The 26,485-nt window shown below is 45.8% G+C and overlaps 3 protein-coding genes across 4 annotated transcripts; 2 read left to right on the top strand and 1 right to left on the bottom strand.

Annotated features, from left to right (window-relative positions):
- The first annotated feature begins 1,884 nt into the window (after positions 1 to 1,884).
- On the top strand, positions 1,885 to 5,041 carry LOC125542635 (uncharacterized). Of its 2 annotated transcripts, none has more exons than XM_087546236.1 (2): positions 1,885 to 3,304; positions 3,696 to 5,041. In XM_087546236.1, exon 1 carries the CDS (start codon positions 2,084 to 2,086, stop codon positions 2,507 to 2,509), a length of 426 nt encoding a protein of 141 aa, XP_087402362.1. In that variant the 5' UTR covers positions 1,885 to 2,083; the 3' UTR covers positions 2,510 to 3,304; positions 3,696 to 5,041. The 2 variants fall into 2 exon arrangements, with proteins under 2 accessions (XP_087402362.1, XP_048561705.2); XM_048705748.2 differs by having other exon boundaries at positions 1,915 to 3,304.
- Positions 5,042 to 11,702: 6,661 nt separating this feature from the next.
- LOC147978347 (jacalin-related lectin 19-like) lies at positions 11,703 to 12,411 on the bottom strand. The gene is made up of 3 exons (XM_087516577.1): positions 12,319 to 12,411; positions 12,012 to 12,209; positions 11,703 to 11,939 (listed from the first exon to the last, which is right to left on the bottom strand). The coding sequence occupies exons 2-3, from the start codon at positions 12,198 to 12,200 to the stop codon at positions 11,703 to 11,705; spliced, it is 426 nt and encodes a 141-aa protein (XP_087372703.1). The 5' UTR covers positions 12,201 to 12,209; positions 12,319 to 12,411.
- A 2,984-nt stretch (positions 12,412 to 15,395) lies between these two features.
- On the top strand, positions 15,396 to 25,390 carry LOC125546600 (uncharacterized). The gene is made up of 3 exons (XM_087514717.1): positions 15,396 to 15,820; positions 18,495 to 18,504; positions 24,491 to 25,390. Exons 1-3 carry the CDS (start codon positions 15,396 to 15,398, stop codon positions 25,388 to 25,390), a joined length of 1,335 nt encoding a protein of 444 aa, XP_087370843.1.
- Positions 25,391 to 26,485: the final 1,095 nt, after the last annotated feature.

The following is a 26,485-nucleotide window of genomic DNA, read 5'->3' on the forward strand; positions in this document are numbered from 1 at the left end:
AACAAGCCCAAATCACACATCCACTGTACTTACATCCACACAAGATCCAGAAAGGTACAAGAACAACAGAAGGATGAAGACTATTTTTAACATAAGGGGAAAACCCAAAAAGCTGAAAAATCACAGGGTAAAGAACTTAAACTCTCCCTTTGTTTATTTGTAATGTGCATATTTTTATGTCTCGTGGTTCATTTTATTTTGTAGGATAGGTACCTCCGCCTATGTCACAATAAGTGTAACACTTCTGTTGCATATCCGGTTCCAAGCCCAGGAAAAGGACCAAACATGTCGCAGCAAGTATACTAAAATATTAGCAAACAGAATCTGTTCCAGATTTATAAACTTGAACGGTAGCAAAACAAAGTCTACCTATGCATTTTCGCAAAAAAGTCTACATATGCACACTACATCCTTTGGATATAAATGAGAACACGCATCCAGCTTAAGTTTAGAAGTCACTCCACCGACTGTCCTTCGATCATCAACTGACATAAGCACAAGAAACTCATTACATAGCATGGCGAGTCTTGATAGTTAGCCAATCTTGACGTAGGTGCCAAGAGCGTTGAGGAGCCCCTCCCCCCTCCCCCCGAGCAGCCATGGAATCCAATGATTCTGCCGTCGGCCACCGGGAGCTCAAACGGCGCACCTTCGCCCATACCATATGACCCGAAGGTGTGTCGGTTGCTGACAAAAGTAATCGATCCGACAAGGAAATATCCATTGTAATTGCCAAACCGACCTTTTACGCCTGTGAGATACTCGTCTGACTCCAGACATATCTGCACATGCGAAAACATACCAATGATAGTATTAGTTTCTCCTAGAGAAAATGTGTGAGTGTAGGTATTACCTCTGAGCGCTCTCCTTCTGGGTTTCCCCATTGCTTGGTCTGCTCCTCCCGGCCATCCCGCTCGTATACCACTGAGATGGCGTCGGCCGTGACACAGTGCCACGTGATCAACTTGACAATACAGTCGATGCCGCGCACGTCCATCTCCCAGACCATGTCTTGAGGATAACACCATGTCTTGATGACGATTGCTACTTGTGCATTCTATCACAAGTTTACAGTTAGATGGACGATGAAGTTACAGTCAGTTGAACTTTACATTTCTTGGAACCATAATTGAAAGGCCATTGCTACTGTTATGATGTCTGTCTCTTGGGAAATTCGGAAGGAACAAAACGCAAGATCTTTTCGCAACGCTGCTTCCCTGACCACCATTATCTTCGCGAAAATCAAAGAGGAGGCCCATCTTTGGATGTTGGTGGAAGCCAAGCACGTATTCTTATGCCACGAGAGTAGGACTTTTCTTTTTGCCACTTCGTGGCTTGTGTCTAAGCATTCTAGTTAATCAATGAAAATGTCAAGTCTTTTGCCTTGTTTCAAAAAAAGAGGCCACTTGGCTTGTTCTGGTTTAGTAGGAGAAAATGTGGCAAAATAATGCTAACTAATGCAGACTCAGCTTTTTGAACGTGAATTCAAATATAGGATAGTAGTTTATAGATTGCATTTATTAAATTAAATTTAAGTTCAATTTAACTCTCTAGAACATCGATGCTCTGTGAATAGTTGACACTACAAGTTTTGTTATTACAACAAAACCCGTTAGAACAAGAAAAGAGGCATTTTTTAATTTATGCAAACATATATCTAACGAAGAAAAGAGGAGGACCAGTGAGAACTAATCAAAGTGAACGGAATTCTTTTTTGTCATATACGAATATCTTAAGAGTAAAATAGATAAGCTTGTCGAAAAAAGAAAATGTGTTGAACATCTTATGTTAAGAAAAATAATAAATAACAAAAACCTTGGAGACAAACAATAATGACTAATAATAAAGTAGTTTTTTTATCAACCAAACAAATATATATGTGTAGCAAAAGAATTAGAAACTACGAAAAAGAAAGGGTTACCAAAAGATTGGAAATTGTGGGAATAGTTTGAAGGTGCGTTTTCAACAATTGGGTCGGCCCACAGTCCTGGTTGGCTCATCGGGCTGAACCCTGCTGTGCTGCTCTTCCTCGACCCCTCAACGAAAAAGAAGTCCCCTTTTCTGAGAGCTCCCACCCCACGCCATGTCCACCCTACCATCACCGCCGCCGGCGAGACCCACGCCGCCCGCTCAAACCACCATCAGCGCTCTCTGCGACGACCTGCTCCGCAAGATCTTCGCCCGCCTCCCCGACCTCCCGAACCTCGCCCGCGCCGCCTTCTCCTGCCGCGCCTTCCTCCGCGCCGTCCGCTCGGACCCCGCCTTCCGCCGCCGCTTCCGCTCGCTCCGCCCGCCGCCCCTCCTCGCGTTCTTCCTCGAAATGTACATGGATCTGGTCCTGGTCTACCCTTCCCCCTGGCACCCCTCCGACACGGGCCTCGCCGACGCCTTCCGCGGCGCCGATTTCTTCAAGACCCGCCGCATGGGCGGCCTCAAGCACGCCGACGACCCCGGGTGGGAGTTCGACTACATGTTGGGCGACGAGATCCAAATCGCCCACCGGAAGTAGCGAGCCAGCTACAGCCCGCTGAGGCAGGCCCTGTCCCTCTACCCCGACAGGCAAGTTTTGAAGGACAACAGCTTCCTTGAGTTCCACACGCTCTCCTACCAGGAGGATCAGGGGCTGCAGCGTGTGGTCTGCAACCGCCGTGACCGCTATTGGGCGCGGGCAAGTGTCGCTCTCTTCTCATCCAACACCATGGAGTGGCAAATTTTCCCTCGGGTGGAAACAAAGGCCCTGGGCCTGGTGCCCAAGAATGCCAGAAGCTCTATAAACCCTGGTAAGGTGGTTGATGGATTCATCTACTGGATATTTCCGAAGGGTGCCGGTATGCTCGTGCTCAATGCGACGACATCTCAGTTCCACCGAATGCATATGCCGCCGCCCTTGAGTACGGTGCTCTCTACATTCAAGCTTGGCCAGACCAAGGACGGGAAGCTCTGTATCGTGCACTTAAATTTTGAGGGCATCAATGACGGGATGCTTTTTGTTTGGTTGTGGGGAAAAGACAGCGATGGAGTGGAGAGATGGATGTTTGACAAGTCGTTTCCATTGTGCGCAATTGTTGAGTTCATTAATTGTTCAATGGTAATTCATTCTGAAGTAGGAATTTTGTCAGTTATTGATGGCTTTGTGTACCTGTCGGTTGCTGAATGTCGGAACCGTAGTAATTCTCCAGAGTGGTTCCTATCATTTTGCCTGGAAACTTCAGAACTGCATCAGCTCTTTGAGGGCCCATATCAGAGTCATCATGATGCCCATCCCTATGTCATGCCGTGGCCTCCTTCTTTGGTATACAACAAGGTGAGCCCTTGCTTATGTGGGATGATTCTGGTGAAATTTCTTCCTACCTTTGGTTTGGTCACCAGATTGTATGATGTTATGTTACCTTACAGCACCGGATTACTGTAGTCTTGTTAAAGCTGTTATCAAACAGTTAGTTTGGTCTCCAGAGTTCTCATTTTCCTTACCACGAGGTTTTGTGCAGATTAAGCACATGGCACTTGCTGATATTTGTATTTTGAAATTTTGTACACTAAAAAGACTCCATGATAATGGGTAACTACCATGAGATGGTTACCGTGGATCATTTTACTTTTGTTGCTTGTGTTAAAGATAAAAGGTTGGTCTGTATCATTAGGATCTATAGGCTTGCATGAATGTACACTCATGTTTTTCCTTTTCTTTTTGACAGGATGATTCAGAAACTAAAGTTACTAAAAACTGTGTTGCAGAGGATAGTCCTGTGGGCAAAGAAAAACCTCGTTCTATCCTTATCACAGCATTGCAATCTTTCAAAGAAGCTTTGATTGATGATGATGAAGCAAATACTACCGAGGCAGCAGCCTTTTTCACAATTGAGGATGAGAAGATGTCTCTCGTAAGAAAAATCACTACTTTGGATTTACGATTGACAAATGCAAGAGATCATGTCCTGAGGTTAAGTGCCGACTCTGCTAAATCCAATATACCATGTCTTGATGATGATTGCCACTTCTGCTTTCTTTCACAAATTCACAGTTAGATGAACGATGAAGTTAGAGCCAGTTGAACTTACATTTCTGAGAGGATGCTTAATATTTGAAGGCTCGAGTGAGGCTCTGAATCCTATAAAATGAAGCAATTTAACCTACCATGGATAGTGATTTTCTTAGGGATGCTGGTGCTTATGAATCCACAGCAGAGCTTGTTGATCTACAATGTGGGATTGGATTTGTGGCGGAGACAACTGACAAGTAAAGAGCAGCTGCATGTTTGCTTCCAGCTCTTTGAGGGTGAGTTAACTTGCCTGTACACCTTATCTAGGTAGATGTCAAGGCCTCATGTTTATGTGAACAACACTGCTAGTTTTATGTTGAATGATTGCTTTCTCTTTTGTGCAACTACATTTGAACCAGGAGATTGTATCGCTATGTTGTCCTTTTCAAGTTTCACCTATAATAATTTGCAGCGTATATGGGTGTCAATATTTCCAACCTTTTGGTGCTAGAGCTATTGTGTTGCTTAGCTTACCAGGGTGCAGTTTAAATTGCCATGGTAACTCTAGAATTCTTCTTTTGTGATGAAGTAACTCTAGAGTTCTGAACTCATTAACAATAGGACGCGATTACCTGAGCTTTTCCTGAATATTATGTGTGGGCATAGTGGCGCATGTTGAAGTGCCCTCTCTTTTGATAGAATAGTGCATTCTTGTTTTGTCCTAAGTCACAGTTGTTTCAGTCTGACCAAATGTATAGAAAAATTGAACACATAAAACATAAACATTTTGAACACCTAAAACATAAAAAATGACACTTAATTACTTCTTTTTCATCTATAACCTCCTGCAATTGTCCAGAAAATTCAGAGAATGTAAGTGCATGAATGCGGTAGGGAAATTGGATAGACACCTTATCGTCTTCATCGACCTGAATAGTCGTAAACGAACGCCACAATGGCTTCTGTATTTCCTCCTGCCAATACGAGACCAACCTTGCAGCTTAAGCCCATCCTTTTTATTCCAACAATGGTACCGCCACTAATCGGCATGTTCTCGAAACCCTGCACATTATGATCATTTCAATGAGGAAAACTTTTAGTAACAATGTAACTCCTCCCAAATAGCGCAACTAGAACTTTCAAAAACTATGGGCTTTTAGTTTACCTGCATCAACTCTTGGCGATTATCTTGGAGCTCTTTGTTGTTAACCTGCTCTTTGTTGAGGTCTTGAAATGAATCTTTCATCCTTTTCCATTCCTCATCCAGAATATTTCTCACATACGTCATTACCGCATAAAGATGTTGATGGTCTTCCTCTGGGAGCTTCTCCCCTGCTTGTAGTCTGTTAGCTATGAATGTAGCGATAATCTAGCTAAAAGTGGGAGTGCCAATATTTGTCTAGAGTTCCACTGAAACCATCTTACACTGACTCTTCCTAATACTAATTTAGGGGGAATACTGCCTGAATAGCATCAGGATTGAATGAGGGACTAACACTGAAGCTAATTCTAGCATTAAAATGGGAGTACAGATAGATGATCTGAATTTGACATTGTTTTAACTCCCACCTACATGTTTTCACTTGTAAAGAAGTGCAAGTACTGCTCTCTGATACTGCCTCTCTAAGCATATGTTGTCCATGATCAGTAAAAACAGAATTCAGCATTCGACACATATTCACTTTTTTCAGTGTGCATTCGGCATTACCATCTGTAACTTCTTTTTTTATAACTGCGGACTTCGGTGTTCATTTTCGAAATGACACTCTAAAGTTGAGGTGAAAATTCAGCAATCTGAAAACTGAAACTAAACATGTTACAGAGTTCAGATAAGAAATGCATAACCCTACCTTCTCCAGCTCATGCAGCGCCAGATCATGGTCAGCCAGCTTGCTCTCCACCTGCCATGTCCAGTGTGTTGACCTCCAAAGTACCCTAAAACAACAAAAGACTATGTCAAGATGGCGAAAGCAAACAAACCGGGTCATACTGCAAGGGGAGGTAGCTTTTTTGGTTATTATTTATTGTTAAGGAGTATCAATGTACCAACAATCTAGCTAAAAAGAACAAACATTCGTGTGAATATGTAGAATTTCCACTCAAATCCTCTCAACACCGCATACTCCCTCATTCAGGCAGTAGACAAATAAAAAACACACAAATCTTCAGTGTTGAGAAGATTTGAGTTAAAAATTCTAGCATCGAATCTTTTGACATGAATTCAATCATCAAACCTTTTTAGGTGAACTATGGTGGCCTGTAAGCAGGGCAGGTGCTCTCTGTTACTGTTTATCTGAGCATATGCTGGAACTGCGGTCCATGGTCAATACAATATGTTGGCATACAGTTCCAATTTTTGGCTGAAAAAAATGCATTCGAAGCCAATCTGGATTTGGAAATTCCACTTACTGCCCATAACTGTTTTTTTTCTAACAACCGATATCGGTGTTTTTTTCAATCCAATGACCAAAATTCGGCATGCCGCTGTAATTTTTTGGCTATAAACTTGCAATTCAGGGTTAATTTGTAAAAAAATGCATTTCACACCCTTTTCAGCCAGACTTGAGCATTCGACATTACTATATGTAACCCATTTATTTTTTATTACTGCTGAATATCGGTGTTCATTTGCAAAACGACACTCTGAAGGAGGTGAAAATTCAACATTCAGAAAACTGAATGTAAACTGACACCGGATGCTGATTCTAGATGATTTGAATTTATACTGTCTTTGCTCCCAGTTGCATATATACACCGTATTGTGTTTGTTTGTAAGCTTCATTTCAGATCAATCCCATGAAAAAGTTCTGACATGACGCTAGAATTTTTGGCTATAAGCAATTCAGGGTAATTTGTAGAAATGCATTTCACGCCCTCTTCAGCCAGACTTGAGCATTCGACATTGCTATTTGTAACCCGTTTTTTTTATAACAGCTGATATCGGTGTTCATTTGCAAAACGACACTTTGAATTAAAATTCAACACTCTGAAAACTGAAAGTAAACTAACACTGATGTTAGTTCTAGATGATTTGAATTTATACTGTGTATGGTTGCTTCATTTCAGTGTGCTCACAACTTGCTGTCTCTGTGGACATATATGATGTCGATGATCACTTCAGTAACAAAATTCGATACGCCCCTGTAAATTTTGGGTATGTGAGGCCTTGCGTCTGTAACTTTTTGTTAGGCACTGATATTCCGATACTGGTGTCAATTTGTATAAAGATACTATAGAGCTGAGTTGAAAAGTTCAGCACTCTGAAAGTAAGACAACATTCTGGAGTTCAGGAAAGAAATGGTTCCTGCAATTCTGCAATCTTCTCCATCTTCCACTTGATATCTTTGGTCGTGGCGTCCAGTTCCGCCCTTAGCCTCTGGTTCTGCTCCTCCAGATCCTCACAGTTCAACTCCGGTATGATCTCGTCAGATATGAATATGATCCTCAGCTCTGGAAGGTGACGACCCAATCACCCAACAATTAAGATTTGCGCAAATAATCAGATCATTGTCGAGCTCACAGGATCACGAATCCATGGATGAGGTCGTCGTTCGGACTAGGGACGATGGATAATTACCGGCGAGCTCGTCGATGAGGCAGCTCATGTCCTGCTCCGCCGCCCGCACCGCCGCGGCCGCCTCGAGTCGTACTCGTCGGTGATGGCGTCCTCGGCCCTCTTCACCGTGGCGGCCAGGAAACTCCCCGCGGCGTCATCCCCGCGCAAGTGGTGCAGCTCGGGCCGCACCGCTTCCTGGGCTGGCGCGGTGGTTGTGACGGTGGCCGGGTGCTGCTGGGTGTCAGAGGCCAGGGCGCTCTCGGCGGCGAGGTGGTGCCGCGCGTCGGAGGCCAGGGCGCTCTCGGCGGCGAGGTGGTGCCGCGCGTCGGAGGCCAGGGCGCTCTCGGTGGTGGAGTGGTGCTGCGCGTGGAAGGCGTGGGTGCTCGTGGCGATGGCGTCGAGGACCTCGCCGGCGTACTGGTTCAGTCAATGATTTATTAAATTCAGTGCATTTATTTTCCAAAGCTTTTTTTATTAGCATACCATCTTCATGTGCAAATATCTTTTCTAAAGCTATTTGAAGCACTCTTGTCGTTTAGGGAGAAATTCTGCTTGATGAGTGTTATCAGCATGACGGGAGGACCTCCAGTTCACCTTCCAAGAGCTCGAATCTACTGCTCCTTGGAAGAGTGAGTGGTAACTCTGTCATTGGTAAGGCCTCCTGGACGCCCCCCCCCCCCCCCCCCTCCCTCTTAAATAGTGTTTTTTTGACGGTGCTACTACGGGCTTATGCCAACCTGAACCATTTTTTTTCATTATAGACAATAAGAATGAGATATAACAAATCGAGTACAACAGATAGCAACCAACACACAAGAGAAGGAAATAAGAAACGACAGAAGGAGAAACAGAAGCAAGCTACGACAAGGAGTCAACACCAAGAACTTAGCACCCAACAACACTAGGTGGACCGAGAAGGGTGGGAGCTAGCTTTGTCGAATCAGTCGAAAGGAGATCCGACACCGAGAAGACGAAGAGAAGAAGTCGCTTGCTGCCCTGCGAGCACTCCGCACCTTGAAGAACTAGAAGAGTCACAACCACCGTCGAAGGTCTTCGCACTACCTAGCCACGTCGCGACAAAGAGACACAGTCCGTGCCGAAGGGCAATGTTCCACCGAGACCGCCCTGCACCTCCTCTGAGCCAGACCACGACTACCATTACAAATAGAGGGAACCCGAACACTATGCGAGACAACCAAACCTCGCACGCCGCCGAAAGACACCAAACTCCGAGACCTCATCACCACCACGAACCCCCAATAGAGAGGTCGACCAACAGTACCACAGGGTGACCAAGGCAAATATCGCCAACACAGATCACTTCCACCGCCAGTACCGAACACTCCAACAACCCAACCACACACCAAACAGACCAACCACACTCGAGCGGAGACGACAAACGGTCAACAGCGGCTCAATGGCTCCAAAGACTACGCCCCTAAGGGGGTAACAACGTCAAAGACGCCATCATCGTTCGATCCATGGAGGGATCTTAGGCTTTCGCCTGGAGCACATTAGAGCACACGATGCAAGAGCTTAACAATGATGCCTCAAAGGAGGAAAACGACGCTCGAAGGCGTCGCCATCATCGATGCCGGCAAGGCCGGCAAAAGGCTTTCGCCTAAAGCAATGCACATCGGACCTCTCCGCATATGTTGGCCGCTGAGTCCGGCAAAGCATCGGAGCGCGCAACCTCCCATCCATCTGCAACACCACGGTGAGCGTCCTCACCAGATCCAGCAGGGGCACCTCCATTGACACAACTGCTCACCTCGAGCAGTGATGTTGATATGAGCCGAGGTCGAGCCCGACCGCCACAACACTTCTTCCACCCACTTTCACCCCAAATCCACCTCCACTGCCTAGCCCGCCGGTCTGGGAACCAGTTCGCATGAGCCAACGAGCCGAGCGCCGCCGACGCTCACCCAGAACAGCACCACCAGAGGTCTCCGGCCCGACACCTCGCCACGACAGCTGAAGAGAGCCTCATGTGCTGCCCCTATCCGAGCGAACATGGAGGAGGCCCTCGAGGCCCAGATTAGTCTGCCTGGCCGCTCATGCGCGCCCACCGCTGCACGCCCTCCACCTCGAGTCATATGGAGCCGCCGAGGACGAGCAAGACGCTGTCGTCGCCATGGAGGAAGTACGCGCCCCGCCTCACCGGACAATCGATTCACTCGAGAAGCGACGCCATCGGGCAAGAAAATGAGCACCCCTCCGCCACCTTCCCTGGGCACGCATGGGCTTCGCCGGCGTCCCCTCCGGCGACGACGATGCGGGGGAGGGGGCGGTGGGAGGTCCTGGCGGCGGCAGACTAGGGTTTCCCCCGTGTCGCCAGAGAGGGCGGCTCGAGGGGAGGGTAAACCTTTGGCGCAACAAATCCTTTCTGAATTGGGTTGCTAGTGTTGTGTGATCCAAAGATCCAGAAAGCAATAGAGGTGCCACTGCCAATAATCATCTTGGAGATGGAGCAAAACAAGGGGAGTCCTTTGGGCGATATCTCGCCAAAGAGCAGTATCGAGGCGACCCAAGTCACCCAGGCCACGAGGTGGTCCACCCGTAGGTAGTCGATAGGTGATTTTGAGCAGACAGTGGAAAGTCCATGTGAAGCTTAAGAAGGTGTTTCAGGGACAAAGATCGTTTAAGCTCCCAGATAAATACCCACTTCATCCCGGCGCACTGCTGCAATTGCTCCCCTATCCCCACAACGTCCGAGTGCCACGTCGACATGGACCTTGACAAAGCCCGTCGAGGGTCCAGACAACCACCCAACATGCCCTTGTCTTTCCCCTCGGAGGTCCAGACAACCCCCGACATGCCCCTATCTTTTCCCTTCCCATGATTGAAGCATGCATTTTTCTCTTAGAAGGATGGAGCATGTGTCGTCTATATGACAAGTTTTTTGCACTTGTTTTGCACGCAAAATGACTATCTATTATCTTGCCATCCGTATATTGAACGATTTAAGGAGGGGAGGGGAGTGTCTTTCTTGGCCTAAATGATACGTCTATATATTAAATGCTCATGTCCAGGAAGTGGTGCTTGAGCAGCGCCGCTTCTTGGGCTAGCACGGCGGTTGCGACGATGGCGTGGAGCTGATACGTGTCGGAAGTGAGGGCACCCACTGCAAGGAGCTCACCCATGCCGGCCATCGGCATGCTATGGCTCCACATGTAGGGTTGCCAATGGGGCGGAATTGCTAGGCAAAACTAAATCTGGATCCATGTCCATATCCACAAGCCAATCCATTGCCCACCCGTGAATAAATATCCATGGGACATGAATGTTATCATGGCGAGGTTAATTTCTGTAAAATGTTTGTGCGCTTCATTTATGTTTTTCTTCTTTTTTTATTGCTCACAACATCCTAGGTATGTTGAGCATCGTTTCATCTAATAGTGCTTACTGTGTGTGGCTTGTTTAGTTTGCAGGCTGGTAATTGCAAAGGGCTTGCACTTTATTAACTGGCATTGGTGCGCAAGACTAGATAAAATATCTCTGGAAGGAAAAGAATTCACTTGCACAAAACATAAAAATAATTCAAAAATAGAAGGATGAAGATTAGTTTTGAAAATAAGAAGAAAATCCAAAAAGCTAAAAAATCACAAATAAGAAAAAAAGAGAGTAAAGAACTTATTTCCCCCTGAAAATTTGCATGTACATTTGGGTGTGACAATGAACACATTTTTTTTAAATTAACATTTGTAAAATCCATTTTTGGCACACAGGAGCATGTGCTCCCTAGAGCCAAAATGGATTTCCAGTTAAACCCTCTCTTTGTTTATTTATAAATGTGCACATTTTTATGTCTTGTGGTTCTTTTTATTTGGTAGGATAGGTAACTCTGCCTATTTGTGACAACAAGTGTAACACTTTTGTTGCATAGCCGGTTCCAAGCCCAGAAAAAGGACTAACATGTCGCAGCAAGTGTACTGAAATACTAGCAAAACAGAGAGTCTGTTCCAGATTTAGGCTTTAACAATAGACCAGCACCATTGGACTAAATTGAGAAGACCAACACCAGGATTGAAGCATCTAGTTTAAGTTTGGCAGTCAGTCTACCGACTGTCGTTCATCACTAACATAAGCAAAAGAAACTCATAACATAACAGTCAGCACAAGCATCTACCTAGATGAAACATTACATAGCATGGTGAGTCCTGATAGTTAGCCCATCTTGACGTAGGCCCCAAGAGCATTGAGAAGCCCCCCGGAGCGGCCGTGGAATCCAATGATTCTGCCGCCGGCCGCCGGGAGCTCGAACGGCGCACCTTCGCCCATACCATATGGCCCGAAGGTGCACCGGTTGCTGACAAAAGTGACTGTTCCGACAAGGAAACACCCAGCATAATTGCCTAACCGACCTTTTACGCATGTGAGATACTCGTCTGACTCCAGACAAATCTGCACAATCCACAAACATACCAACGATAGTATTAGTCTCTCTCAAAGAAAATGTGATAGTGTAGGTATTACCTCTGACCGCTCTCCTTCAGGTTTTCCCCACTGCCTGGTCTGCTCCTCCTGGCCATCCCGCTCGTATACCACTGAGATGGCATCGACCGCGCCACAGTGCCACAGGATCAACTTGACAATACGGTCGATGCCGCGCACGTCCATCTCCCAGACGTCACCAAAGCCGCCGCCACAAGGGCCCATCTTCATAATCAGTCCCTGCATTTGAGAAACAAAGCAAGGAGGTGCTTTCAGCACATATGCTATTCACATTGGGAGGTAGCCAGATTGGAAGTGTCATAATTTTTTTATGCTGGTTACGCCATACCCATGGGCTCTTGTCATCACAGATTTTCTTCTTGCTCTCACAACAGTTGATAGTGATGTTGATGCTGGTGGATGGAGAAGCCTTTGGGATAACAAGTGTATCCTTCTCGAGGAGCTCCTCATAGTGTTCCGTTCATGTAAAATGAATTGTACTAGTTCCTAACCTTGTTGTGATATATTTTGTAAATCTATGTTGTAAGTTAATCATTTCATAGATGATTTTGGAGGAATAAACTGCTATGTTGTAGATACATACAGTTGGCTACATACTCAATGAACCGTGTAATGTTTGACACTTTGCAAACACTTCCTCTTGGGTAAAAGTTGGCATTTGTGTGATGCATTATGCTAAAAACGTCCTGGGTGAAAATTAGGCTGAAATAAATGAGATAATGGGCTCGACCAAATTTATACTGTACCTAAATCCATGTCGAATTTTATGACGAAAAATAGTATCCACATAGGTAGCCATGTTGGTCAATCGAAATCCTACGTGGCATCAGTCCATGACGGATTGTTCCGTCACAATGGTTTGGGCCTGGGCGGGCTTGGGGCAGATCCATGACGGTCAAGGAAGGTACGATGTCAAATTATAACGCGATATACATGACGGATTTCATATCCGTCATGTATGGGCACCCATGACAGTTTTTCACTTATCTGTGACGGACTAGATCCGTCATGTATTAACAGATTTCTTGTAGTGTCCTTCTTGATCCAGCAAGGGGGAAGGAGAGGTTGATGGAGATCCAGCAGCACGACGGCGTGGTGGTGGATGCAGCAGGGTCTCTGCAGGGCTTCGCCAAGCACCAACGAGAGGGAGAGGTGTTACGGGAGGGAGAGGGAGGCGCCAGGGGCTAGGGTTGCGGCTGCCCTCCCTCCCCCACACTATATATAGGCCCCCTGGGGGGGCGCCGGCCCTAGGAGATGCAATCTCCAGGGGGGGCAGCGGCCAAGGGGGTGCCTTGCTCCCCAAGCCAGGTGGGGCGCCCCCACCCCTAGGGTTTCCCAACCCTAGGCGCAGGGGAGGCCCAAGGGGGGGGGCACACCAGCCCACCTGGGGCTGGTTCCCCTCCCACTTCAGCCCATGGGGCCCTCCGGGATAGGTGGCCCCACCCGGTGGACCCCCGGGACCCTTCCGGTGGTCCCGGTACAATACCGGTGACCCCCGAAACCTTCCCGATGGCCGAAACTGGACTTCCTATATATAAATATTTGCCTCCGGACCATTCCGGAACTCCTCGTGACATCCGGGATCTCATCCGGGACTCCGAACAACTTTCGGTTTACTGCATACTAATATCTCTACAACCCTAGCGTCACCGAACCTTAAGTGTGCAGACCCTACGGGTTCGGGAGACATGCAGACATGACCGAGACGACTCTCCGATCAATAACCAACAGCGAGATCTGGATACCCATGTTGGCTCCCACATGCTCCTCGATGATCTCATCGGATGAACCACGATGTCGAGGATTCAATCAATCCCGTATACAATTCCCTTTGTCAATCGGTACGTTACTTGCCCGAGACTCGATCGTCGGTATCCCAATACCTTGTTCAATCTCGTTACCAGCAAGTCACTTTACTCGTACCGTAATGCATGATCCCGTGACCAGACACTTGGTCACATTGAGCTCATTATGATGATGCATTACCGAGTGGGCCCAGAGATACCTCTCCGTCATACGGAGTGACAAATCCCAGTCTCGATTCGTGCCAATCCAACAGACACTTTCGGAGATACCCGTAGTGCACCTTTATAGCCACCCAGTTACGTTGTGACGTTTGGCACACCCAAAGCATTCCTACGGTATCCGGGAGTTGTACAATCTCATGGTCTAAGGAAATGATACTTGACATTGGAAAAGCTCTAGCAAACGAACTACACAATCTTTGTGCTATGCTTAGGTTTGGGTCTTGTCCATCACATCATTCTCCTAATGATGTGATCCCGTTATCAATGACATCCAATGTCCATAGTCAGGAAACCATGACTATCTGTTGATCAACGAGCTAGTCAACTAGAGGCTCACTAGGGACACGTTGTGGTCTATGCATTCAGACATGTATTACGATTTCCGGATAACACAATTATAGCATGAATAATAGACAATTATCATGAACAAGGAAATATAATAATCATTTTATTATTGCCTCTAGGGCATATTTCCAACATTACTTTCATGCACCTCCATGCTGTCCGTCTTTAACTTTTTTCGGAATTTTTCTGCCTTAGCTTTGTTCAGATGCGTCTCAGACAGAAAGACGACATCCAGCCCCCACTGCTTCTGGACATCCAGAAGCGCTCTTTCGGCCGCGGCACTAGCCATGCCACGGCAGTTCCAACATATGAGTTTCATTATTCATGGCGATCACCCACCAGTCAAACAAGCCAAAACGTCGTACGTCCAAACCCTAACTCGCAAGGAGCAGAGTAGACAGAGATCAAGACTGCATGAACCTTGCCGAGGGATCAGCCAGAGCTGCAGGACAGAAAACCGATCGTTGCTGAAAACAATGACGGGACGAAACACCGCTCGCTGCCGAGGCCAACGCCGGGACAGAAAACTTGGATGAACTTGAAGTTGTCTCCTAATCCAGTCAGCAGCCAAGTTCCTGATGCATAAGCACCATAAGGACCAAACGCAGCAACGCCGTGGTAGTAGCCATCATGATGAAGAGGCAACACGCGAGAAAAAACGGCCTGCGCCGGCGCCCCTGCGGGCGGCGGCTGCGGCCAGCCCTAATCGCCCCTTCAACTCACGGCTGTAGCTCTTTGCTTGGCCAGTATATTCTAGGATGGCAACATGACTCCTTTTCTTAAAAATAAGATGCAAGTAAGAAGTTTTCAAACCCCACGTCCGAAAAGTGTCCACATCTCAGATCGCGATTTGGTGCGTTAGTTGCAAGAAGAAAGATCTGACGGCAAAGTACCTCCAATCGTTGTGCAATGTCTCTTAATTAGATTGAGACGAGAACGAGATCGAGTTTCTCGCAGATATCCCTCCAGCGCCGCCCTCTTTTCTCGCGAAACCTAACCCACCCCACCCAACCCCTGCGCCGACCCATCATCCATGGCCATGGCTGGATCCGACCAGGCTGCTGGCTGGATGATGCTGGACCGTTTCGTCTACCGCAGGGACGAGGACAACGACGGCGGCGGCTGGCACTTCCCGGATGAATCTACGGCGCCCCTGAGGGCCACCTCGTCCACCTCCCTCGGCAGGCCTTTCGACGTCGCCATCCTCCATGCTGAGCCGCCCGCCGTCTCTCGCCTCTACGTGCGGTGGCCCGGCGGCACCAAAGGAAAATACGGCTCCAGCACCGGCACCGCGCTCATGGCCACGCACCATGACCTCATCCTCTTCCAGCTCGTCTCCATGGAAGGTCATATCACGCATGACCACTTCATCTGCATAGCATCCTCGGATCCTGCAGCTGGGCCGCACATCGAGCTCAAACGCCTCCCCGTCTGCACCATACCCATGGCCTTACCTCCGTGTTCTTGTGAGCAAGACACGGAGGAAACTCCTGATGGGTTTCGTAGTAATTTCAAAAAATTTCCTACGCACACGCAAGATCATGTGATGCATAGCAACGAGAGGGGGGAGTATGATCTACATACCTAGTAGATCGACAACGGAAGCGTTTGGTTGATGTAGTCGTACGTCTTCACGATCCGACCGATCAAGCACCGAAACTACGGCACCTCCGAGTTCTAGCACACGTTCAGCTCGATGACGATCCCCGGACTTTGATCCAGCAAAGTGTCGGGGAAGAGTTCCGTCAGCATGACGTCGTGGTGACGATCTTGATGCACTACAGCAGCAGGGCTTCGCCTAAACTCCGCTACAGTATTATCGAGGACTATGGTGACTGGGGGCGCCGCACATGGCTAAGGAAAAGATCACGTGGATCAACTTGTGTGTCTCTAGGGTGCCTATGCCTCAGTATATAAAGGACCAAAGGGGGGGGGAAGGCGGCCGGCCAAGGAGGGCGCGCCAGGAGAGTCCTACTCCCTCTGGGAGTAGGATTCCCTCCCCCAATCCTAGTTGGAATAGGATTCGCGGAGGGGGGAAAAGAGAGAGAGAGAGGCCGGACCCTCTCCTTGTCCTATTCGGACCAAGGGAGGGGAGGGGCGCGCGGCCCATGTAGGGCTGCCTCTTCTCTTTTCCACTAAGGCCCATCATGGCCTATATAGCTCCCGGGGGGTTCCGGTAACCTCCCGGTACTCCGGTAAAATCCCGATTTCACCTGGAACACTTCCGATATCCAAACATAGGCTTCCAATATATCAATCTTTATGTCTCAACCATTTCGAGACTCCTCGTCATGTCCGTGATCACATCTGGGACTCCGAACAACCTTCGGTACATCAAAATGCATAAACTCATAATAAAACTGTCATCGTAACCTTAAGCGTGCGGACCCTACGGGTTCGAGAACAATGTACACATGACCGAGACACGTCTCCGGTCAATAACCAATAGCGGGACCTGGATGCCCATATTGGCTCCTACATATTCTACGAAGATCTTTATCGGTCAGACCGCATAACAACATACGCCGTTCCCTTTGTCATCGGTATGTTACTTGCCCGAGATTCGATCGTCGGTATTCCAATACCTAGTTCAATCTCGTTGCCGGCAAGTCTCTTTACTCGATCTATAATACATCATCCCGCAACTAACTCATTTAGTTGCAATGCTTGCAAGGCTTAAGTGATGTGCATTACCGAGAGGGCCCAGAGATACCTCTCCGACAATCGGAGTGACAAAACCTAATCTCGAAATACGCCAACCCAACATGTACCTTTGGAGACACCTGTAGTACTCCTTTATAATCACCCAGTTACGTTGTGACGTTTGGTAGTACCCAAAGTGTTCCTCCGGTAAACGGGAGTTGCATAATCTCATAGTTATAGGAACATGTATAAGTCATGAAAAAAGCAATAGCAACATACTAAACGATCGGGTGCTAAGCTAATGGAATGGGTCATGTCAATCAGATCATTCTCTTAATGATGTGATCCCGTTAATCAAATAACAACTCATTGTTTATGGTTAGGAAACATAACCATTTTTGATTAACGAGCTAGTCAAGTAGAGGCATACTAGTGACACTTTGTTTGTCTATGTATTCACACATGTATTAAGTTTCCGGTTAATACAATTGTAGCATGAATAATAAACATTTATCATGATATAAGGAAATAAATAATAACTTTATTATTGCCTCTAGGGAATATTTCCTTCAGTCTCCCACTTGCACTAGAGTCAATAATCTAGATTACACAGTAATGATTCTAACACCCATGGAGTCTTGGTGCTGATCATGTTTTGCTCGTGGAAGAGGCTTAGTCAACGGGTCTGCTACATTCAGATCCGTATGTATCTTGCAAATCTCTATGTCTCCCACCTGGACTAGATCCCGGATGGAATTGAAGCGTCTCTTGATGTGCTTGGTTCTCTTGTGAAATCTGGATTCCTTTGCCAAGGCAATTGCACCAGTATTGTCACAAAAGATTTTCATTGGACCCGATGCACTAGGTATGACACCTAGATCGGATATGAACTCCTTCATCCAGACTCCTTCATTTGCTGCTTCCGAAGCAGCTATGTACTCCGCTTCACATGTAGATCCCGCTACGACGCTTTGTTTAGAACTGCACCAACTGACAGCTCCACCGTTTAATGTAAACACGTATCCGGTTTGCGATTTAGAATCGTCCGGATCAGTGTCAAAGCTTGCATCAACGTAACCGTTTACGATGAGCTCTTTGTCACCTCCATATACGAGAAACATATCCTTAGTCCTTTTCAGGTATTTCAGGATGTTCTTGACCGCCGTCCAGTGATCCACTCCTGGATTACTTTGGTACCTCCCTGCTAAACTTATAGCAAGGCACACATCAGGTCTGGTACACAGCATTGCATACATGATAGAGCCTATGGCTGAAGCATAGGGAACATCTTTCATTTTCTCTCTATCTTCTGCAGTGGTCGGGCATTGAGTCTTACTCAACTTCACACCTTGTAACACAGGCAAGAACCCTTTCTTTGCTTGATCCATTTTGAACTTTTTCAAAATCTTGTCAAGGTATGTGCTTTGTTAAAGTCCAATTAGGCGTCTTGATCTATCTCTATAAATCTTTATGCCTAATATGTAAGCAGCTTCACCGAGGTCTTTCATTGAAAAACTCTTATTCAAGTATCCCTTTATGCTATCTAGAAATTCTATATCATTTCCAATTAGTAATATGTCATCCACATATAATATCAGAAATGCTACAGAGCTCCCACTCACTTTTTTGTAAATACAGGCTTCTCCAAAAGTCTGTATAAAACCAAATGCTTTGATCACACTATCAAAGCGTTTATTCCAACTCCGAGAGGCTTGCACCAGTCCATAAATGGATCGCTGGAGCTTGCACACTTTGTTAGCTCCCTTTGGATCGACAAAACCTTCTGGTTGCATCATATACAACTCTTCTTCCAGAAATCCATTCAGGAATGCAGTTTTGACATCCATCTACCAAATTTCATAATCATGAAATGCGGCAATTTCTAACATGATTCGGACAGACTTAAGCATCGCTACGGGTGAGAAGGTCTCATCGTAGTCAATCCCTTGAACTTGCCGAAAACCTTTTGCGACAAGTCGAGCTTTGTAGACAGTAATATTACCGTCAGCGTCAGTCTTCTTCTTGAAAATCCATTTATTCTCAATTGCTTGCCGATCAGCGGGCAAGTCAACCAAAGTCCATACTTTGTTCTCAGACATGGATCCCATCTCAGATTTCATGGCTTCAAGCCATTTTGCGGAATCTGGGCTCACCATCGCTTCTTCATAGTTCGTAGGTTCATCATGATCTAGTAGCATGACTTCCAGAACAGGATTACCGTACCACTCTGGTGCGGATCTCACTCTGGTTGATCTACGAGGTTCAGTAGTATCTTGATCTAAAGCTTCATGATCATCATCATTAGCTTCCTCACTAACTGGTGTAGGTGTCACTGAAACAGTTTTCTGTGATGTACTGCTTTCCAATAAGGGAGCATGTACAGTTACCTCGTCAAGTTCTACTTTCCTCCCACTCACTTCTTTCGAGAGAAACTCCTTCTCTAGAAAGGATCCATTCTTAGCAACGAATGTCTTGCCTTTGGATCTGTGATAGAAGGTGTACCCAACAGTCTCTTTTGGGTATCCTATGAAGACACATTTCTCCGATTTAGGTTCGAGCTTATCAGGTTGAAGCTTTTTCACATAAGCATCGCAGCCCCAAACTTTAAGAAACGACAACTTTGGTTTCTTGCCAAACCACAGTTCATAAGGCGTCGTCTCAACGGATTTTGATGGTGCCCTATTTAACGTGAATGCGGCCGTCTCTAGAGCATAACCCCAAAACGATAGCGGTAAATCAGTAAGAGACATCATAGATCGCACCATATCCAGTAAAGTACGATTATGACGTTCGGAAACACCATTACGCTGTGGTGTTCCAGGTGGCGTGAGTTGCGAAACTATTCCACAATTTTTCAAATGTACACCAAACTCGTAACTCAAATATTCTCCTCCACGATCAGATCGTAGAAACTTTATTTTCTTGTTACGATGATTTTCAACTTCACTCTGAAATTCTTTGAACTTTTCAAATGTTTCAGATTTATGTTTCATTAAGTAGATATACCCATATCTGCTTAAATCATCTGTGAAGGTGAGAAAATAACGATATCCGTCACGAGCCTCAATATTCATCGGACCACATACATCGGTATGTATGATTTCCAACAAATCTGTTGCTCTCTCCATAGTACCGGAGAACGGTGTTTTAGTCATCTTGCCCATGAGGCACGGTTCGTAAGTACCAAGTGATTCATAATCAAGTGGTTCCAAAAGTCCATCAGTATGGAGTTTCTTCATGCGCTTTATACCGATATGACCTAAACGACAGTGCCGCAAATAAGTTGCACTTTCATTATCAACCCTGCATCTTTTGGCTTCAACATTATGAATATGTGTATTACTACTATCGAGATTCAATAAGAATAGACCACTCTTCAAGGGTGCATGACCATAAAAGATATTACTCATATAAATAGAACAACCATTATTCTCTGATTTAAATGAATAACCGTCTTGCATTAAACAGGATCCAGATATAATGTTCATGCTCAACGCTGGCACCAAATAACAATTATTTAGGTCTAATATTAATCCCGAAGGTAGATGTAGAGGTAGCGTGCCGACCGTGATCACATTGACTTTGGAACCGTTTCCCACGCGCATCGTCACCTCGTCCTTTGCCAGTGCCCGCTTATTCCGTAGTCCCTGTTTCGAGTTGCAAATATTAGCAACAGAACCAGTATCAAATACCCAGGTGCTACTGCGAGCTCTAGTAAGGTACACATCAATAACATGTATATCACATATACCTTTGTTCACCTTGCCATCCTTCTTATCCGCCAAATACTTGGGGCAGTTCCGCTTCCAGTGTCTAGTCTTCTTGCAGTAGAAGCACTCAGTTTCAGGCTTAGGTCTAGACTTGGGTTTCTTCTCTTGATTAGCAACTTGCTTGCCGTTCTTTTGAAGTTCCCCTTCTTCTTTCCTTTGCCCTTTTTCTTGAAACTAGTGGTCTTGTTGACCATCAACACTTGATGCTCCTTCTTGATTTCTACCTCTGCAGTTTTCAGCATTGCGAAGAGCTCGGGAATAGTCTTGTTCATCCCTTGCATATTATAGTTCATCACGAAGCTCTTGTAGCTTGGTGGCAGTGATTGGAGAATTCTGTCAATGACGCAATCATCTGGAAGATTAACTCCCAATTGAATCAAGTGATTATTATACCCAGACATTTTGAGTATATGCTCACTGACAGAACTGTTCTCCTCCATCTTGCAGCTATAGAACTTATTGGAGACTTCATATCTCTCAATCCGGGCATTTGCTTGAAATATTAACTTCAACTCCTGGAACATCTCATATGCTCCATGACGTTCAAAACGTCGTTGAAGTCCTGATTCTAAGCCATAAAGCATGGCACACTGAACTATCGAGTAGTCATCAGCTTTGCTCTGCCAGACGTTCATAACATCCGGCGTTGCTCCTGCAGCAGGCCTGGCACCCAGCGGTGCTTCCAGGACGTAATTCTTCTGTGCAGCAATGAGGATAATCCTCAAGTTACGGACCCAGTCCGTGTAATTACTACCATCATCTTTCAACTTTGCTTTCTCAAGGAACACATTAAAATTCAACGGAACAACAGCACGAGCCATCTATCTACAATCAAACATACATAAGCAAGATACTATCAGGTACTAAGTTCATGATAAATTTAAGTTCAATTAATCAAATTACTTAAAGAACTCCCACTTAGATAGACATCCCTCTTATCCTCTAAGTGATCACGTGATCCAAATCAACTAAACCATAACCGATCATCACGTGAGATGGAGTAGTTTTCAATGGTGAACATCGTTATGTTGATCATATCTTACTATATGATTCACGCTCGACCTTTAGGTCTCCGTGTTCCGAGGCCATATCTGTATATGCTAGGCTCGTCAAGTATAACCCGAGTATTCTGCGTGTGCAAAACTGGCTTACACCCGTTGTAGATGGACGTAGAGCTTATCACACCCGATCATCACGTGGTGTCTGGGCACGACGAACTTTGGCAACGGTGCATACTCAGGGAGAACACTTCTTGATAATTTAGTGAGAGATCATCTTATAATGCTACCGTCAATCAAAGCAAGATAAGATGTATAAAAGGATAAACATCACAGGCAATCAATATAAGTGATATGATATGGCCATCATCATCTTGTGCTTGTGATCTCCATCTTCGAAGCACCGTCGTGATCACCATCGTCACCGGCGTGACACCTTGATCTCCATGGTAGCATCGTTGTCGTCTCGCCAAGCTTGTGCTTCCACAACTATCGCTACCGTTTAGTGATAAAGTAAAGCATTACATCGCGATTGCATTGCATACAATAAAGCGACAACCATATGGCTCCTGCCGGTTGCCGATAACTCAGTTACAAAACATGATCATCTCATACAATAAAATTCAGCATCATGTCTTGACCATATCACATCACAACATGCCCTTCAAAAACAAGTTAGACGTCCTCTACTTTGTTGTTGCAAGTTTTACGTGGCTGCTACGGGCTTAACTAAGAACCAATCTCACCTACGCATCAAAACCACAAGATAGTTTGTCAATTTGACTCCGTTTTAACCTTCGCAAGGACCGGGCGTAGCCACACTTGGTTCAACTAAAGTTGGAGAAACTGTCACCCACAAGCCACCTCTGTGCAAAGCACGTCGGGAGAACCGGTCTCGCGTAAGCGTACGCGTAATGTCGGTCTGGGCCGCTTCATCCAACAATACCGCCGAACCAAAGTATGACATGCTGGTAGGCAGTATGACTTATATCGCCCACAACTCACTTGTGTTCTACTCGTGCATATAACATCAACATATAAAACCTGGCTCTGATACCACTGATGGGTTTCGTAGTAATTTTAAAAAATTTCCTACGCACACGCAAGATCATGTGATGCATAGCAACGAGAGGGGGGAGTATGATCTATATACCTAGTAGATCGACAATGGAAGCGTTTGGTTGATGTCGTCGTACGTCTTCACGATCTGACCGATCAAGCACCGAAACTACGGCACCTCCGAGTTCTAGCACACGTTCAGCTCGATGACGATCCCCGGACTTTGATCCAGCAAAGTGTCGGGGAAGAGTTCCGTCAGCACGACGGCGTGGTGACGATCTTGATGCACTACAGCAGCAGGGCTTTGCCTAAACTCCGCTACAGTATTATCGAGGACTATGGTGGCTGGGGGGGCCGCACACGGCTAAGGAAAAGATCACGTGGATCAACTTGTGTGTCTCTAGGGTGCCTCTGCCTCAGTATATAAAGGACCAAAGGGGGGGGGAGGCGGCCGGCCAAGGAGGGGGAAAAGAGAGAGAGAGGCCGGCCCCCTCTCCTTGTCCTATTCGGACCAAGGGAGGGGAGGGGCGCGCGGCCCATGTAGGGCTGCCTCTTCTCTTTTCCACTAAGGCCCATCATGGCCTATATAGCTCCCGGGGGGTTCCGGTAACCTCCCGGTACTCCGGTAAAATCCCGATTTCACCCGGAACACTTCCGATATCCAAACATAGGCTTCCAATATATCAATCTTTATGTCTCGACCATTTCGAGACTCCTCGTCATGTCCGTGATCACATCCGGGACTCCGAACAACCTTCGGTACATCAAAATGCATAAACTCATAATGTAACTGTCATCGTAACCTTAAGCGTGCGGACCCTACGGGTTCGAGAACAATGTAGACATGACCGAGACACGTCTCCCGTCAATAACCAATAGCGGGACCTGGATGCCCATATTGGCTCCTACATATTCTACGAAGATCTTTATCGGTCAGACCGCATAACAACATACGTTGTTCCCTTTGTCATCGGTATGTTACTTGTCTGAGATTCGATCGTCGGTATCCAATACCTAGTTCAATCTCGTTACCGGCAAGTCTCTTTACTCGTTCCGTAATACATCATCTCACAACTAACATATTAGTTGTAATGCTTGCAAGGCTTATGTGATGTGTATTACCGAGAGGGCCCAGAGATACCTCTCCGACAATCGGAGTGACAAAACCTAATCTCGAAATACGCCAACCCAACATGTACCTTTGGAGACACCTGTAGTACTCCTTTATAATCACCCAGTTACGTTGTGACGTTTGGTAGTACCCAAAGTGTTCCTCCGGTAAACGGGAGTTGCATAATCTCATAGTTATAGGAACATGTATAAGTCATGAAGAAAGCAATAGCAACATACTAAACGATCGGGTGCTAAGCTAATGGAATGGGTCATGTCAATCAGATCATTCTCTTAATGATGTGATCCCGTTAATCAAATAACAACTCATTGTTTATAGTTAGGAAACATAACCATCTTTGATTAACGAGCTAGTCAAGTAGAGGCATACTAGTGACACTTTGTTTGTCTATGTATTCACACATGTATTAAGTTTCCGGTTAATACAATTGTAGCATGAATAATAAACATTTATCATGATATAAGGAAATAAATAATAACTTTATTATTGCCTCTAGGGCATATTTCCTTCAACTCCGTCTTGTGAGGAAGACACGGAGGATGCCACTATGCGGCGAGTGTTTTTCCCCAACACTGTAGGGCTCATTCGCGGCCGTGAAGAAGAGTTTGCCGTGGCACAGCTGGCTATGGTCACCAAGATACGAGGCGCCCACCGGATGGAAGCTGAAGTGTGCGTGCTCCGCTCACGTGTGTCGGATCCTGACGACCATGGCATGTGGGAGGTTCAAAAGATACCTATTCAGCATCAGACTCATGAATACTTGGCCCTGGATAATTGGTTGACGGATGCTGTCGTCACATTCAACAACTATATCTGCTGGATTTCCTACTACGCAGGAGGTATTCTATTCTACGATATATTTGCAGAAACACCTAACATTTTTTATCTTCGGTTACCTACCAGAAACCGTCCTACAACGACTCAAGAAAGAGGTTTCCTTGAGGTCAACCGTAGCCTCTGTGTCACTGGTGATCTTCTCAAGTACACGTATATTCTTCGCAATGATAAAAGACTCTATGGCCCACTTAAACCTCGTACGGGTTTTACCATCCTCACTGATACTTTGAGCATAACGGAGACTGGTGACATAAATTGCTTCCACGAAAGGGTCAAGATAGCTAATGAATTGTGGCATTACAACATCTCTGAATGTCTCCCGCGCCAAGCCCTGATGTACCCTCTTGTGGGCCTGGACAGCCCTAATACTGTCCACTATTTGATCTCTGAGGAAAGAGATAAGATTGACAAGGTTTCCATGGTTACGTTGGATATGATTACTGAGAAAGTCACTTCAATTGTTCCATATATTAAAGGAGAGGAAGACCTCTGTGGCCAAGATGCTGACATGGTTAAAGAAAAGTCACACCTTCTCACGTCCTTCCTGCCATCCGAGTTCCCCAAGTTCTTGAATCTCACAAGGTATTGATTAATCTGCACACTGTATTTTATTTTCCTTTTGAACTTTTAAACACTTAAGATACAATAAGTCAGTGATCGATAGAGTGCAGACTTCGTAAAGTTTAGTTTGAAACAGGACCTCGCTATTAGTGTGACATGATATCTCTGTGGCGCTATGTATGTCATTTATAGTGTGTAATCTCTTGTCATGCCACCTTTTGAAGTTATTGGTACATTTACATGTTCGGAAATTTAGTTCTACTCCGAAGCTAAAGCTATGCTAACTTAGCATCCTTGAGAAATTTGGAAGAACCAATATGTATGTTCAGGCCCAAATTGATCCAGTGCAAAATATTCTGTACAATTCATCTAGTTACTCCTATTTGGTTAGAGCATTCGGTGACTAAAGTCGTATGCTTTCAGGGGTCTCTAAAACATCCAGAAGCGCTGGAGGATTCTGTGCAAGTAGGTGTCAGTTCCATCATTGGATTGCTCTACTATGTTCTGCTGCCGAGAATAGAGTGGCGAGGTGTTCATCCATCTGATGATAATAGGATTTGGTGAAGAGATGGTATGGGAGTTGCTGAAGTTTGTATTTTGTTAGTTTTGCAAATTTGTATGGCGCCGGTGCCCCAGTTATTGCAAACTTGTATGACGCTGGATCGCTAATTAAACCATCCAGAAGCTCGAGGATTCTGTGCAAGTAGGCGTCACTTCCATCGTTGGATTGCTATAGTATGCTCTATTGTGGAGAATAGAGTCGCGAAGTGTTAATCCATCTGATGATGATCACATGAAGTTGGTGACGAGATGGTCTGGGAGTTGCTGAAGTTTGGATTTCTTGTGTGTTCTGTCTCCTTGTTGTGTCAGTCTTGTTAGTTTTGCAAACTTGTATGGCACCCAAAGTAGAAGGCTATTGTTTGTAGTTATATTAGTTTATTTCCTCTATATACACAATGACACGGTTTATTGTGTGTCAAAGAGGAAGGGGAAAAATAAATTTCTAGGTGTTATGTGACTTATCTTTTAAAAGAAACTAGATGAATGCCCCGCGCGTTGCTGTGGGAGTTTGTATGAAATAAAAACTGCGTGAAACTAATCAACCTAGCCAGTGTCTATGCTT

This window comes from Triticum urartu, chromosome 3A, assembly GCF_056163025.1.
Source record: "Triticum urartu cultivar PI428250 chromosome 3A, HENAU_Tu73, whole genome shotgun sequence".
Classification (NCBI taxonomy): Eukaryota; Viridiplantae; Streptophyta; class Magnoliopsida; order Poales; family Poaceae; genus Triticum; species Triticum urartu.